This window comes from Nannizzia gypsea, genomic scaffold (genome assembly GCF_000150975.2).
Source record: "Nannizzia gypsea CBS 118893 supercont1.4 genomic scaffold, whole genome shotgun sequence".
In the NCBI taxonomy this organism is placed as follows: Eukaryota; Fungi; Ascomycota; class Eurotiomycetes; order Onygenales; family Arthrodermataceae; genus Nannizzia; species Nannizzia gypsea.
The window spans coordinates 2,277,984-2,291,676 of NW_003345198.1; the positions used below are offsets into that span (position 1 = coordinate 2,277,984).

General features: G+C 49.4%; 6 protein-coding genes across 6 annotated transcripts; 3 read left to right on the forward strand and 3 right to left on the reverse strand.

Moving 5' to 3' along the window:
- Nucleotides 1-53: 53 nt before the first annotated feature.
- On the forward strand, nucleotides 54-3,193 carry MGYG_05552 (dolichyl-phosphate-mannose-protein mannosyltransferase 1; the record flags this gene model as incomplete). Its single annotated transcript, XM_003172918.1, has 5 exons — nucleotides 54-325; nucleotides 401-690; nucleotides 744-1,030; nucleotides 1,098-2,543; nucleotides 2,612-3,193. The coding sequence occupies 5 exons, from the start codon at nucleotides 54-56 to the stop codon at nucleotides 3,191-3,193; spliced, it is 2,877 nt and encodes a 958-aa protein (XP_003172966.1).
- Nucleotides 3,194-3,786: 593 nt separating this feature from the next.
- Nucleotides 3,787-4,410, reverse strand: MGYG_05553 (hypothetical protein; the record flags this gene model as incomplete). Its single annotated transcript, XM_003172919.1, has 3 exons — nucleotides 3,787-3,828; nucleotides 3,888-4,145; nucleotides 4,255-4,410. 3 exons carry the CDS (start codon nucleotides 4,408-4,410, stop codon nucleotides 3,787-3,789), a joined length of 456 nt encoding a protein of 151 aa, XP_003172967.1.
- Nucleotides 4,411-4,951: 541 nt separating this feature from the next.
- On the forward strand, nucleotides 4,952-6,928 carry MGYG_05554 (palmitoyltransferase erf2; the record flags this gene model as incomplete). Its single annotated transcript, XM_003172920.1, has 3 exons — nucleotides 4,952-5,904; nucleotides 5,963-6,071; nucleotides 6,131-6,928. 3 exons carry the CDS (start codon nucleotides 4,952-4,954, stop codon nucleotides 6,926-6,928), a joined length of 1,860 nt encoding a protein of 619 aa, XP_003172968.1.
- A 901-nt stretch (nucleotides 6,929-7,829) lies between these two features.
- Nucleotides 7,830-10,103, forward strand: MGYG_05555 (SUV39H; the record flags this gene model as incomplete). Its single annotated transcript, XM_003172921.1, has 4 exons — nucleotides 7,830-8,883; nucleotides 8,936-9,312; nucleotides 9,366-9,565; nucleotides 9,623-10,103. The coding sequence occupies 4 exons, from the start codon at nucleotides 7,830-7,832 to the stop codon at nucleotides 10,101-10,103; spliced, it is 2,112 nt and encodes a 703-aa protein (XP_003172969.1).
- Nucleotides 10,104-10,541: 438 nt separating this feature from the next.
- Nucleotides 10,542-12,777, reverse strand: MGYG_09090 (hypothetical protein; the record flags this gene model as incomplete). Its single annotated transcript, XM_003172922.1, has 2 exons — nucleotides 10,542-12,449; nucleotides 12,658-12,777. 2 exons carry the CDS (start codon nucleotides 12,775-12,777, stop codon nucleotides 10,542-10,544), a joined length of 2,028 nt encoding a protein of 675 aa, XP_003172970.1.
- Nucleotides 12,778-13,146: 369 nt separating this feature from the next.
- Nucleotides 13,147-13,583, reverse strand: MGYG_09091 (hypothetical protein; the record flags this gene model as incomplete). The annotated part of the gene is made up of 2 exons (XM_003172923.1): nucleotides 13,147-13,449; nucleotides 13,533-13,583. The coding sequence occupies 2 exons, from the start codon at nucleotides 13,581-13,583 to the stop codon at nucleotides 13,147-13,149; spliced, it is 354 nt and encodes a 117-aa protein (XP_003172971.1).
- Nucleotides 13,584-13,693: the final 110 nt, after the last annotated feature.

Here is a 13,693-nt window from a genome sequence, read left to right on the forward strand (position 1 = left end):
ATCGCGATCTTCTCTTTTTCTTTCTGTTTTGTCGCTATATTTAATCCGTGATAATGGCGTCCAAGGCCTCGAATGCCGGTCTGGAGGCAAAGACGCCGAGTAAAAGTCGCTCGAAGAGCCGTTCGAAAAGTCGATCCCCGGGACCCAAGGGCACGTCGAAGAGGTCGAAAACCAACGATTACCGCTCGGATGGCGTCAAGGACTATGATGTCCTCAATCTGCCCGTCAGAGACTACAAGATAATGCTCGTCATCACTGCAATTGCAACAGTGGTGCGGCTGTTCAGGATCTACCAGCCTACCAGCGTTGTCTTCGACGAGGTCCAGTAAGTTTCCCCCTCCTCTCCCCTGCTACGACAGCAGAAGCAGCAACAATTGAGAGACTAACGGGATATTGATAGCTTCGGAGGCTTCGCTACCAAGTATATCAAAGGCAAATTCTTCATGGACGTCCACCCACCGCTGGCTAAACTGCTCATCACCCTCGCTGGTTACCTCGCCGGGTTCACGGGAAATTTTGACTTCAAGGAAATTGGCAAGGATTATATAGAACCTGGTGTTCCTTACGTTGCCATGCGCATGCTTCCCGCTATCCTGGGCGTGTTGACCGTCCCTACCATGTTCCTTACGCTGAAAGCAACAGGCTGCCGCACTTCTACTGCATCGTTCGGTGCTCTCCTGGTCACCTTTGGTGAGTTTCCAAACCATACCTCAAACATATATGAAGTATATTCTAACAACTAGTAGAAAACGCACTCGTCACCCAGTCACGCTTCATTCTGTTGGACTCTCCTCTGATTATCTTCACTGCCTTGACTGTTCTATCTTTCGTCTCGTTCTCCAACCAGCACGAACAGGGCCCGCCAAAGGCCTTCGGATCTTCTTGGTGGTTCTGGCTGGTGGCATCCGGACTGTTCCTTGGTGCAACCGCCAGCGTGAAATGGGTTGGTCTCTTCACGATTGCGTGGGTTGGATCATTGACCCTTGTCCAACTCTGGGTTCTCCTCGGTGATCCAAAGACTGTTACTGCGGTAAGCTCTAACCCTCCAGTATCAACCGAAACCATTTCAATCAAAGCTAAAACTAATATTCTTGTAGCACATCTGGTTCAAACACTTCTTTGCTCGTGCCTTCTGTTTAATTGTCATCCCTGTTGGCTTCTACATGGCCATGTTCGGAGTTCACTTCCTCTGCCTCCGAAACCCCGGCGAGGGTGACGGATTCATGTCCTCTGAATTCCAAGCAACTCTCAACTCAAAGGGGATGAGTGACACTCCCGTAGATGTCGTCTTTGGGTCTCGAGTATCAATTAGACACCACAATACCCAGGGAGGCTATCTCCACTCGCACAACCACATGTATCCCGGTGGAAGCAAGCAGCAGCAAATCACCCTTTACCCACACAAAGATGACAACAACGTTTTCATTCTTGAGAACCAGACCCAGCCTCTTGGGCCATATGGCCAGGTCCCTGGACCAAAGGCTTGGGACAACATTACTACCGAACACATCATGGATGGCAGCACCATCAAGCTCTACCACGTAAATACTGATAGACGCCTTCACTCTCATGATGTTCGTCCTCCGGTTACCGAAGCCGATTGGCAGTTCGAAGTTTCAGCCTATGGTTATGAAGGATTCGAAGGAGATGCCAATGATCTCTTCCGTGTGGAAATTGTCCCTTCCATGTCTGACGGAGCAGAGGCAAAGAAGAGGCTGAGGACCATCCAGACAAAGTTCAAGCTTGTACACGTTATGACTGGTTGTGTCTTGTTCTCTCACAAAGTGAAGCTACCAGAATGGGGTTTCGAGCAACAGGAGGTTACCTGTGCCAAGGGCGGTTCTCTGCCCAACAGTATCTGGTACATTGAACAGAACAGCCAACCCGCTCTTCCTGACGATGCTGAGAAAGTGAACTACAAGGTTCCTGGCTTCCTCGCCAAGTTCTGGGAGCTTCACAAGGTTATGTGGAGGACAAACGCTGGCCTCGTCGACTCTCATGCCTGGGACTCCCGTCCTCCATCCTGGCCTATCCTGTCCCGTGGTATCAACTTCTGGGGTAGAAACCACCGTCACATCTACCTTATCGGCAACCCAATCATCTGGTGGACTTCTACCGCCACAGTTGTCGTCTGGGTACTCTTCAAGGGTGTTGCCGTCCTCCGATGGCAGCGTGGCTTCAAGGACTACAACAATGTTCACTTTAAGCGCTTCGATTACGAGGTCGGCCAAACCCTCCTCGGCTGGGCTCTTCACTACTTCCCATTCTACCTCATGGCTCGCCAGCTTTTCCTCCACCACTATCTCCCTGCTCTGTACTTTGCCATCCTGGCATTCTGTCAGACTTACGACTTCGTCGCTAACAGGTTTAGCAAGCCATCCATCTTTGGCAAGCTGTTCACCGTTGGATTCTTGTCCCTCAGTGTTGCTGCCTTCTGTATCTTTTCACCACTGGCATATGGCAACATTTGGACCAGAGACATGTGCCAGAAGACCAAGTTGATCTCTACCTGGGACTTCGACTGCAACCTTTACCATACTGACGTAAGTGTTCCAACATGGAAGGCTCCCCAACGTGGTCGTGGTTGAATTGAGTTACTGACTTGGTTCAGCTATCCCAATATTCTACCCCTGAGGTTATCAGCACCTCAAATGCCGCCCAGACTTCCATAGCTGCTCCGCCCGTGCAGCAGCAGCAGCAGCAGCCACCTCAGGTAGAACAGAAGCAAGAACATCAACCTGAACAGCAACCGGAACAGCAACCTGAACAGCAACCCGAACAGCAGGAGAACCAAGTTCCTGTTCAACCCGAATCAGTTGATTCCCCACTACAGCCACCAGCAGTGGACCCAGAACTTCGTAAAGTCCGTGAAGTCGAGTACCGCGATTCTGAAGGCAACATTCTCAGTGAGGAACAAGTCAAACTCCTCCAGGACCAGGGAGAAATCTCGTTCGAAACCCGCTACGAGACTCGCACCAGACTAATCGACTCTCAAGGCCGAGAAATCCCTAGGGAAGTTCTTGTCGCACCCGAACACCCAGACGTGCAGGGATCTAACCCGGAAACCGTTCCTAAGAACGAACCAAAAGCTCCAGCTAATAAGCCAGCTGATGTTGAGGGAGAGAGTCAATCCATAGAGAGGAAAGAAGAAAAGCCAAAGCCAGCTAGCGAGGCTAAAGCCGCTACAAACTAATTTGAGTCTCTACGATATCTAATGGTTTTTCATTCTTTTATCAGTCTGTTTTTTTTTCCTGTACTATACTAATTACCGTTTATGGCCAGCTTGTTGCGAAATGATGTTTTCAGGTGTTTTTTACTTGTTTGCTTCTTCAAAAAGAGAAATAGAATAGCTAAAATGTCAACTCTGAATGTCAATTTGTGTGCTGCGCTCCTCAAGAATCTAGCCATTTGCACCCCCTGGTAGCTCGAATATCATTGGTAATAGCACTGCATCAATTGGTCCACAGCTAGTAATGTCATGTCATACGATACTCCGTGCCAGAGGTGAACATATGAAACCAATGATTGAATTCAAAACTGGATTTTACACAATTAAGATCTAGAGGGGTAATTGTGAGAGATTAACCAAACATATCAAGGAAAGGCCCAGGAATTGACACAAGGGGTGATGTGATGCTGCTTAAACAGCAGCGAGAGGGAGGTAGTAAAGATGGCAAGGTGTTACAATTGTAGGAATATATACAGGAATCTCGATGCTGCGGCTAAGTCCAAGCATAATATCAAATCCACCCTTGATGGGATAGGCATAGGCGCCTGGAATTTGATTTAGAGATCCTTTCCGTACTTGTTGAATCGTTCGTGGAGGTCCTATTCAATTGGTCAGTATTTGTGACAAAATCGTACAGCGGGTATAGACATGCACATACAACTGGGAGGGTCACGTTTGGAATGATGACCTCGTTCAAAGCACTGGGAGCCTCCTTGAGGGGCTTGCTCTTGTCTCCGTGGGGGTGGTACTTGTACTTGAAGTTGCCCTTGCTCTCGGAATCCTTCTCATCAACCTCCCATGGCATAGAGCCGCTCTCACCAACACGGACGTTGCTCTCAGAGCTAACGCTGGTAGGAGTGCTACCTAGGTACCAGCCGACGATTCCGAAAGCACCGGCCATAACAGTGAGAAGGACCTAATAGTTTTTTCAACCACCACCGATCAGCTTCATTTATTGCATTTAAAACAGGCGCAAGATAACCAAGGCCGCATCAATTGCAGTCACCACACGCTTATCGACGTACATAGAGCTCGGGGTCCTTCTTGGCGCCCTTGTCGAGACCGGCTTCAGCGGCCTTGGAGGAGGCATGTCGTTGGAATGGCTGTGGCGTGACGAATCTGCGGACAGGCTGCTGGCGCAGGAAGGCCCGGCGGGCCATGATGGCGGAGAGGGAGGACATGGTGAAGCAGTTCTTGATCAACGCTGCTGTCAATTGCCTTGATCTGGGTGAATCTCGGTCGACTTCTTCGTCGTTGTCGTCGTCTTTGCGTCTTTTGATATCTCGACGTCGTTAAAGAACTTGCTTGTTCTTTTCCGCTTCCGACGGTTTGTTTAGTCAGTCACGTGTAGATGAGTCAGCATAAGATCACATGACGCGTCTCGAAATTAAAGGAGAAGCAAAAAAGGAACGAAAAGCTGAAGAATTGAAGAAAACAACGAGAGCGACAGCAGGAAGAAGACGAAGAGAAGACGAAGCGAAGCGAAGAAGACGCTGTTTTTGGCCATATTATACGCCCTGATAAGATTCGAGACCGCAGCTTCGCTTAATTCCTGCGACCTGCGACCGCGACCGCCTTGCTTGATACAAACATCTCCAGCCTCTGCCCAGTCAACAAACAATATATGAGAGCTTGAAACCTGCTATCTATATTAATATATCGACATGATAATGCGTTGATACTATTGCATCTGGATACTAATAGCACGGATCAATCGCGACCATGACTCCACCCGAAACGAATCCCGAAGATTCAAGCTCCCGTCACCCGCCTCCTGCATCCCAGAATGTTCGCTCAGGATCCCACATACCCTCCCATATTACGAGTGTTGTATCTGAAGATGACCACCGGACTCAGCATTCAGCGTCATGGTCACAGCCGACGCAAGCGCAGTCGCTTCGGGGGCCTCCACCGATGAGGAACCCAATGCTGAATACACGGCCGCCCAGCGCGCAGAGCAAGATGAGCAGGACACACGTCTCCTCTCTTACCTCCCAGGCCTTTTTCCGACCCATGAGCTCTCAGAGACTACAGGCGCAGCGTGGTGGAAGACCTACAACAACGACAAACAGTACTACTGGGTATGAAGATAATCAGAGTGATGTGGCCAGCCAGACGCGCAGGAGTATGGTATCAAATACGACAGCACATCTAGACAATGAACTCCGGCCACCATCAAGAGGGACGGAGTTTACGGATCCGATACTGCCTGATAGGTTGACGGCTAATACCAGTCCTTCTGGACATACGACAATCCGCAGTCTGGGCGACAATGTCAGGCTGCTACAGGATAGATCGCAAAGATCATCTACCCCTATACAGGTGAATCTGGGGGAGAACTATACCAACCCAACCGCGTCACATGAGCCGCCTTCCAAGCCGCCTATCTCGTTCCCATCTGGGCTTCTAGGCGGGAATGCTTCTGAAGCTACGATACGTCGTGGTGACCAGAGGAGTCACACAAGACTCGCCTCCAATGCAACGTCTGTCCCCGAGCCTGAGCCCGAAAAGGTTGAGGCACAACAGGCCGTAGAAAAGGGGAAGAATTATCAATACTTTACGGGCAACACTACATTCTTTGGTGGCGGCAGGTTCCAGAATGCCCGTGATAGGCCAATTAACGTTGTTACTGGATTCTTAATTGTTCTTCCTACGGTTCTCTTTTTTGCTTCCTCGTGAGTTTTATTACTTCCCTGGATATTCAGATCTGATATTGCTAACATATATCTCCAGGGCACCTTGGTTGTGGAATAATATGTCACAAGCAATACCTATCGTGTTTGGGTATATTTTCTACCTTTGCTTTTCGTCTTTCCTTCATGCATCCTTAGTTGATCCTGGAGTGAGTGACATCTGATTCTCACCCTTTATATACCTCCTTAACTGACAGCCCAATGACAGATTCTTCCTCGAAATCTTCACATCATACCTCCACCTGACCCTGATGCTGACCCTCTAGCCCTTGGACCTCCCACCAGCGACTGGGTTATGATAAAGCTAGCAACCTCTGAAGTTGCAGCAATGGATGTGCCAGTAAAGTATTGCAAGACCTGTAGCATCTGGCGCCCACCGCGTTGTTATCACTGCAGAGTATGCAACAACTGTGTTGAAACACTGGACCATCATTGCGTCTGGCTCAACAATTGTGTTGGGCGTCGAAATTATCGGTACTTCTTCAGCTTCGTTGCTACATGCACATTACTCGCCATCTTCCTTTTCTGTGCAAGTCTCGCCCATATTATTAGCTATATGAGGATGGAAGGCGTAACTTTTGGCGACGCTATCAACAAGTGGCGTCTCCCCTTTGCCATGGTCATATATGGCGGGCTTGCAGCCACATACCCTGCCGCTCTGGCGGTCTACCATATCTTCCTGATGGGCCGAAGCGAGACAACACGAGAATACCTGAACTCGCGAAAGTTTAAGAAGGAAGATAGACACCGCCCCTTCACCCAAGGAGGCGTCTTCAAAAACCTGGGCGCCGTCCTTGGAAAGCCTCGGACTCCGAGCTACCTCCAGTTTAAATACCCCCATGCCGAAGGCGATCAACGCTTTGCTACTCATCCAGTGAACAAGCGGCGAAACGACGTCGAGGCACAAAACGGCGGCCTTGAGATGCAGCAGGTCGGCAACGGACACCCGGCCAGCGCCAGCGGCACCGTTACTATCATCAGCTCGAATGGCCATGCGCCCAATTGACCTCCGATATAACGAACCCGTGAACAACTGTGTATTCTACCTTCAGCCCATTTCTCAAAATCCTTTCACTGACTTGTTTTTTTGTTCAACTTCCTCTTCAACCTCTACTTCTCGTGTATATTTTGGCCCTACCATTTGACCTGACCCCTGGTTGATTTATGTTTCTAATACCCCTTGCTTACACCCATCTTGACCATGGGAATTTTCCTTTCTCTGCGGGCTGTCTTCGCGCTACGACGCGTTTGCTATGTGTTTTCTTGTTTCTTTCTAGATAGACCCTGTACCAGCGCTGTCTCTGGGGGCGTCTCTGAGCCTCCTTCATCCAACAATGTCTCAGCAGGAACCAATCTGCTATGAACAAAAGTTGCGACTGTTCTACCATCAGAGAATTAAGCTAGAATTCGAATACTTAATGTCTAACTCCTACTATCTCTTCTTGCCTTTTGACTCCAACCCCCCTTTTCCCCTGATAAGCATTGACTTCTATATAAAATTTACCAGTGGCGCATTTCTTCCCTGCTGAAACCACCAAACTTGGACACCAACAGATCTCCGCTGTATAAGTAACGGGCAATGCGCTGTGACTATAACTATACCTGCGTCTCTTGGAGACCCTGCTACTGTTTATAACTAATGCGAGCTGGCCCCTGCCGTATCTCTTGTTACTTGCATTGTTGACTCCCCACAGGCCCTGGAACAGGCTGTCCAACACCCGCGTCGCGCCTTTTCTCCTATCAAACTTCTCTTAATCACCTTTCGCCATTCACTTCCGACACAAAACTCGATTATTCCTCAGAAATCGACCGTCATCTACTCCCTTTCATAGGCAGGATACCTTTAGTTTTGATCTAGAAACCCTCATTCGGTGGCTGGTTGGTCCAGCGTCGTTTTATATGCAGCCATGTCGCGTGTCGCCAGGGACTCGACAACATCAATATCTACCACTCCAGACAGCGACTCAACTCTTCTCGAATCGACCAGAAACACGCTGACACCGGCAACAAGCGTCTCTGAGACCTCGAGCAATGCTGATATTCCAGTTACAAAGACCGCCTCTCAGACGAATGCGCCCCAGACGCGTCGCGTAACTCGAGCATCTATCGGAGACCGGAGAGACAACAATGCTGAGAATAATAGAGATAGACAGGAAGATGGCTTGAAGGAGGATATATCCGCGTCATTTTCCGAGGGCGAAGCTGTTGTTAAGTGTGAACCGGCCCAAGGACTTGGACGGGGTTCTTTACGTGGCCGTCGTGGGTTGTCTGCGGCAGCATTGGAGCCATTTCAAGAAGAGGCGACGGCGGATATACAACTGGAGAAAACCAAGAGTAACACTACAAACGATCATCTAAAGGAAGAAACTGGATCGAGGCCTGAGTCGTCTGGAAAGGCTGATCCGGCGCAACCTAGGAGACGGTCCGGTCGACTGACCCTTTTAGAGAAAACTAAGACAGTTTTAAACCAGGTTTCCTCAATCCTAGGGAAACGGCAGAGAGATGGCAAGGAGTCCTTGAAGTCCAAGTCTAAGGTGGAGGATAGAAGGTCCAGTCTACGTTCGAGAACAGCTGTGCCTAAGGAGCCCCATGAGGAGCCTGCTGCCAAGAAGAGACGCGTACCTGAGAGTGCCTCCTCTCTAAAGAAAGAACAGGCAACAGACCAGCCATCTTCAGCTACGCATAAAGAAGTTATCCAGACAGCGCCAAAGAGGAAGAAATGGCTCACACATGGCCTCTATGCTGGCCCCAATGCCTTTGCTAAGCTCGAGCTCCCTGGCCCCCAAAGCAAACGAAAGGGAACTAGACAACCCACGCGCGAGCGTGTGCTGTTTCCTATGCCCAAGTACTCTGGCGCTTTATTACTGGAAAGAGGGAGGCCCTTTAGATTACCCTATGATATATTTTCTCCGTTGCCTCGCGGCCAGCCTAAGCCAGACGAATGGCGTAAGATAAACAAGAGTAAGTGCTAAAATTTGACTCTGATAAGTGACTATCAACTAACGGGATATAGATATATTCATTGGAGATGCGGCTGGTATCTGGAGGGCTACCATGCCAACTGAGCAATCTACTTGTCTCTGTACCCCTGAGATGGGATGTGAAGAGAACTGCCAGAACCGCCACATGTTCTATGAATGTGACGAGAACAATTGCAAACTCGGCGAAGACATCTGCAGGAACCGCAATTTTTCTGAGCTGCGCAGACGGAATAAAACGGGAGGTAAGTATAACATTGGAGTTGAGGTCATAAAAACAGAAAGCCGCGGATATGGTGTCCGAAGCAACAGGACTTTTGAACCCAACCAAATTATTGTCGAGTATACGGGGGAGATACTCACTCAAATTGAGGCTCAGCGCCGAATGAAAACGATTTACAAGAAAAATGAGGTTTGTCTAACGCTGCCATTGACTTGGAAATAATAACTAACTCCCTGCGATAGTGCTTTTATTTGATGGATTTTGACCAAGATATGATCATTGACGCGACACGAGGATCGATTGCACGCTTTGTGAATCACTCATGCGAACCTAACTGCAAGATGGAGAAATGGATTGTTGCCGGAAAGCCGAGGATTGCCCTCTTTGCTGGTGATAATGGTATTATGACTGGCGAAGAGTTAACCTATGACTACAACTTTGAGTACAGCCACCTATCCTTTTTTCATTAGAAATTCGCTAACTGACTTCAAAAATATAGCCCCTACTCCAATAAGAATGTCCAAGAATGCCGTTGCGGCACGCCATCTTGCCGCGGTGTATTGGGACCAAGACCAAAAGGGAAAGATTCCAAAGAGAAATCCGCTACCAAATCAGCCGGCGCTGGAACCAAGCGCAAGTCACAGGGAGTTGCCGATGAGCCAGTTTCGAAGAAACAACAAACAATCAAGCAGTCATCCGTTAAAGCTGGTTTGAAGCGAGTTGTCTCAAAGGCTTCCCAGGGCATAAAGGCCCAGGCTAAGGCAATAAAGGCGCCCAAGAAACGAGTGGGTGTTCGATTCAACAAATCTGCAAAGACCAAGGCTGCTGCGACTACGGCTGCTGCTGACGTCTCATTCAAATCCGTTTCCCGTTCTTCAAAGACCAGTAAGCAAGCCCAAGTTAGAATTACTGCGAAGACGGCTGTCCAAGCTGTTCTGCGAGGAAGTAGAGGTGGACGGAGGTCAACTACCAAGTCTTGAATTATTGATCGATTTGCAGCGTGTTTTGAAGCTTTTTTTTTTTGACACTGATTGATAGCGATTAAGCCTAAGCCGAATTCCTGTCATACTCATACGTTTTTGAAGCTTTTCAACTAGTTTATGAGCGTCGAGAGCAGAAATAATATATTCAACATTGTACTATTGTTCAAACGAGAACAATCCTGACTGATGTTTTGGTGATAAGAAGAACCCCATAATGTAATAATTATGAACTTTGAGCGCAAAAGGGATATATTGTTTACTCTGTGCCATACGCTGTCTGAAATCAATCAACGCCAGCCTAGTCTATCCAAAGGCGTATCAGTGAACCTCGGATAAATGTGTTCAAAAGAAAATGAAGACAACTCCAACGGGAGTCAAAACCCCAACCAAGAATTCAAAAGAAGCCAAGACATGGAGTCAATCCAAAAAAGCACATTAACCAGTCATTTCAACGTCCCTGTCCCTGTCCTTATCCCCTTCCTTGCTTTCTTCATCTTTAGCAGGGGGTGCTTCGGCCTGGGTATCATTATCGTTTATCTTTTGTTCTGAGGCAGTTGCCGTTGCTGATGTATCATCTGGCTTATCTTGCGCCGTAGGGTCCGGGTTCTTACCCAGGCTTGCCTCCAGGCTTCCTAGCAGGTCGACTTCACCGTCTTCAAAACGGACAGGTCCAGTGGATGTAGCCTCTGGTTTGCTCTCTGCGGTTGTTTCGGGCGGAGGGAGAGAGCTGGGAGCTGCAGGTTCCTCGGCTGTAGGTTCGCTGGGGTCCGTAGGGGCAGTAGATGAGGGTACCCTCTCGGGAAGTGGATTTGATGTGTGTGCATCAGGAGGAGTCTGGGGTTTGGATTCTACCTCCGTGGTGCTCGGCCGGATAGTCGGTGGTGAAACTTGCTCTTCCTTGGCCAGTGTTGGAGGGCTAACAGCCTTTTCAGGGGTAGGTTGATGTGCTTCATTCTCAGCTGTGTCCATCTTGATACCAAGGCTTTCTGGGAGAGGTGCTACAGGTAATGCAGGCTTTGCATCTTCCGCCGCCGAAGCTGGGGGAGGACTAATTTTAGGCTGTCCAGCGGCCTCTGCGTCCGCCTGCTGCGGTTCACTGGGTGGCGCAACTTGATTTGAAGGTTCGGTAGAGCTAGTGGTCTCCTTTGGTTCTTCAGTGGGTGATTTTGAAGGCCGTTCGGAGGTAGAGGTTGTGATGATCGGCAGTTCTGGGGATTTTGAGATGGTTCGAGGAGGTTCTGGTTCTATGGAGTCCTTCCCAGTAGAAGGTGGTTGTTGCGGTGTATCCTGTGGTTCTGATGTGATATCAACCGACGGGGTCGTATTATCCCCATCAATGGGGCCATCGGCCGTTGGAGTTGGTTTGGAATCGGTTGCGGTATCGTCTTCGTCGCTCTCATCGCCTTCTTCCTCGTCTTCATCTCCTTCGTCTTCTGCCACAGATGCCGTTCCAGAAGGTGTAGCACCATTTTCTGAAACAGCGGGCTGAGCAGCAGCCCCAGTTCCCTTAGAACCCGGGGCCACAGGCTGCTCAGCTCCATTTGTTGAAGCAAACATGACCTTCTTCCTGCTCTTTGCTTTACCGGCTTTTAATTTCCGCTTTCCCCTGTTCGGCTTGGGTACAACCGCACTTCCCTCAGTAGTAGCAACAACGACGCCATCCTGGTTCACCATTCCAATATCCGCAACAACAGTTCCGGGAGCCGGCTCAACGTTGACGACCTTTGCATCCGGGTTTTCAGCTATGACTTGGGCTTCTTGGGCAATCTCTCCTTCGACCTCGTACCCTTCTGGCACCCAAGCTTCATATATTGATATAACGCCAGTTGTAGGATCTATCTTTCTGAACTTTGTCTTGCGCATTGGGATCGATGAGCTGGCGGCCGAGGCACCGTTTGGTTGAGCTCCAGCTCCGTACAAGGACGGCAGCCCAGCTCTCCTGGGAGCTAAGAATTCTATCTCCGGAAGCTCAACTGTTCTGGGTATGGCGGTCCACTTCACGGCTGCAAAGGTTCGCTCGTCAACCGGCGGCTCTATAACGGCATCGTCATCCTCCTTCTGGTCAATTTCTTCGGGCTCGGGGTCCTTGCGGATAGGTCGTATGTACGTGCATCCGGATCTGGCAGCGCGAAGAAGCGCCCGACTGACAGGAGTCAAGAGGTTGCTATCCCTAGGCATTGGCAGTTCCGGCAGACTCTGGGAGTCTACTACGTTTGTCTCTTCTTCTGTGGGCTTGGGTTCCTGGGAGACTGTAGCGAGCTGGCGAGCCCAGCGGCGGACAGGCAGCCCCTCGAAGACATCGTGGTCGACTGGGCCCGATCGATTGGGGCGAGATGATCGAGTCTATATTATAATCAGTAAAAACGAGCAAAGCAGCGTCTCTAAACTGTGAATAAGACATGCGCGCGCCGTGAGATGTAGATTCATGATGATGCGCGCCGGTGCTGGCTTGACGCGCCAGGGATTTGCCAGCGGCCAGCAGCCCAACTGGCCATAGACGAGACAACGAAACAGCGACGGAGTATGACTATGGAGGTTCGGGAGCACTTACGAGGCCCATCCTGCTTCTGTCGCTTGAACCGGGTGAATTCTTCTGCCAAAGATCGAGATTCGTAGCTTGAGATTCGCTTTTCAGCGTCAAGTTTGCGATGAAGTTGAGGTGCTTAGTCATTACTTACTAATATTTATATATATTTTTTTCCAGTAGAAGCAGAAAGAGAAAGAGAAGAAGAGGAAGTGGACAGAGACTGCAGCATTAAATCTATATTCTACATGTTTCCCTGGTTAAAAAGAGAGAGTATCCGTCCCTGCTATAGTCCTACAGTCCCCGCGGTAGCCCTGGCCCCATTCCTAGTTAATTGACATTTTAGTTTGACCTAGAGGAGAGTCAACATTGATAACGACATCTTTCAACTGGGATGGAATCTTGACAGTAAAAAAGAACCTACCCAGGGTCATTTTGTCTGACTATGCTGCCTTCGTTTCCAGTCTCCTTGCCCTAGAGGGTGGTAAGTTCATACTGTAACTGATAGACACCGACTCAAGCCTTCAACGTACCGACTTCTGCCCTTCTACAACTAGTCTGTCGAGCTGGTAGAACTGGCTTATCACTGTTTGTCTCTATTGAGCATGTAGCATTAGCCAGTGCTCGGATGGCATTAGGAGATAGGGTTGCTACCTTCATCATCTGTAGATTTGTCAACCCCTTCTGCATCAACTCTTGTATCTTCCGCTCCTCGGTCTCATGCTGGTGTTCTCTGAAGGCATCGATGGTCCGTCTTCGCGCGTACTCTCGGAAGTTATAAGCGGAGAATTGGTTTGCTTGACGGAGGAGAGATCGAAACTGCGTAGTTTGGTAGCATCTAGTTAGCAAAGCGTGCGGGTCACAGAGCCGTACGTATAGCGAGGCTACAGCGGTGAACATACGAGTGATCGCGCCTGGAAGGCAGAGTTGTTGCTCAATGACGGTACAGACATGTTGAGTATAATGTCTATAAAAGCTGTTTGATGTCGAAGGGCCTGGTTACGGCCGATATTTGTCTGCCTGCTAAGGTGAAAAATGCCCAGGTCAAGGACTGCTCCGGGAC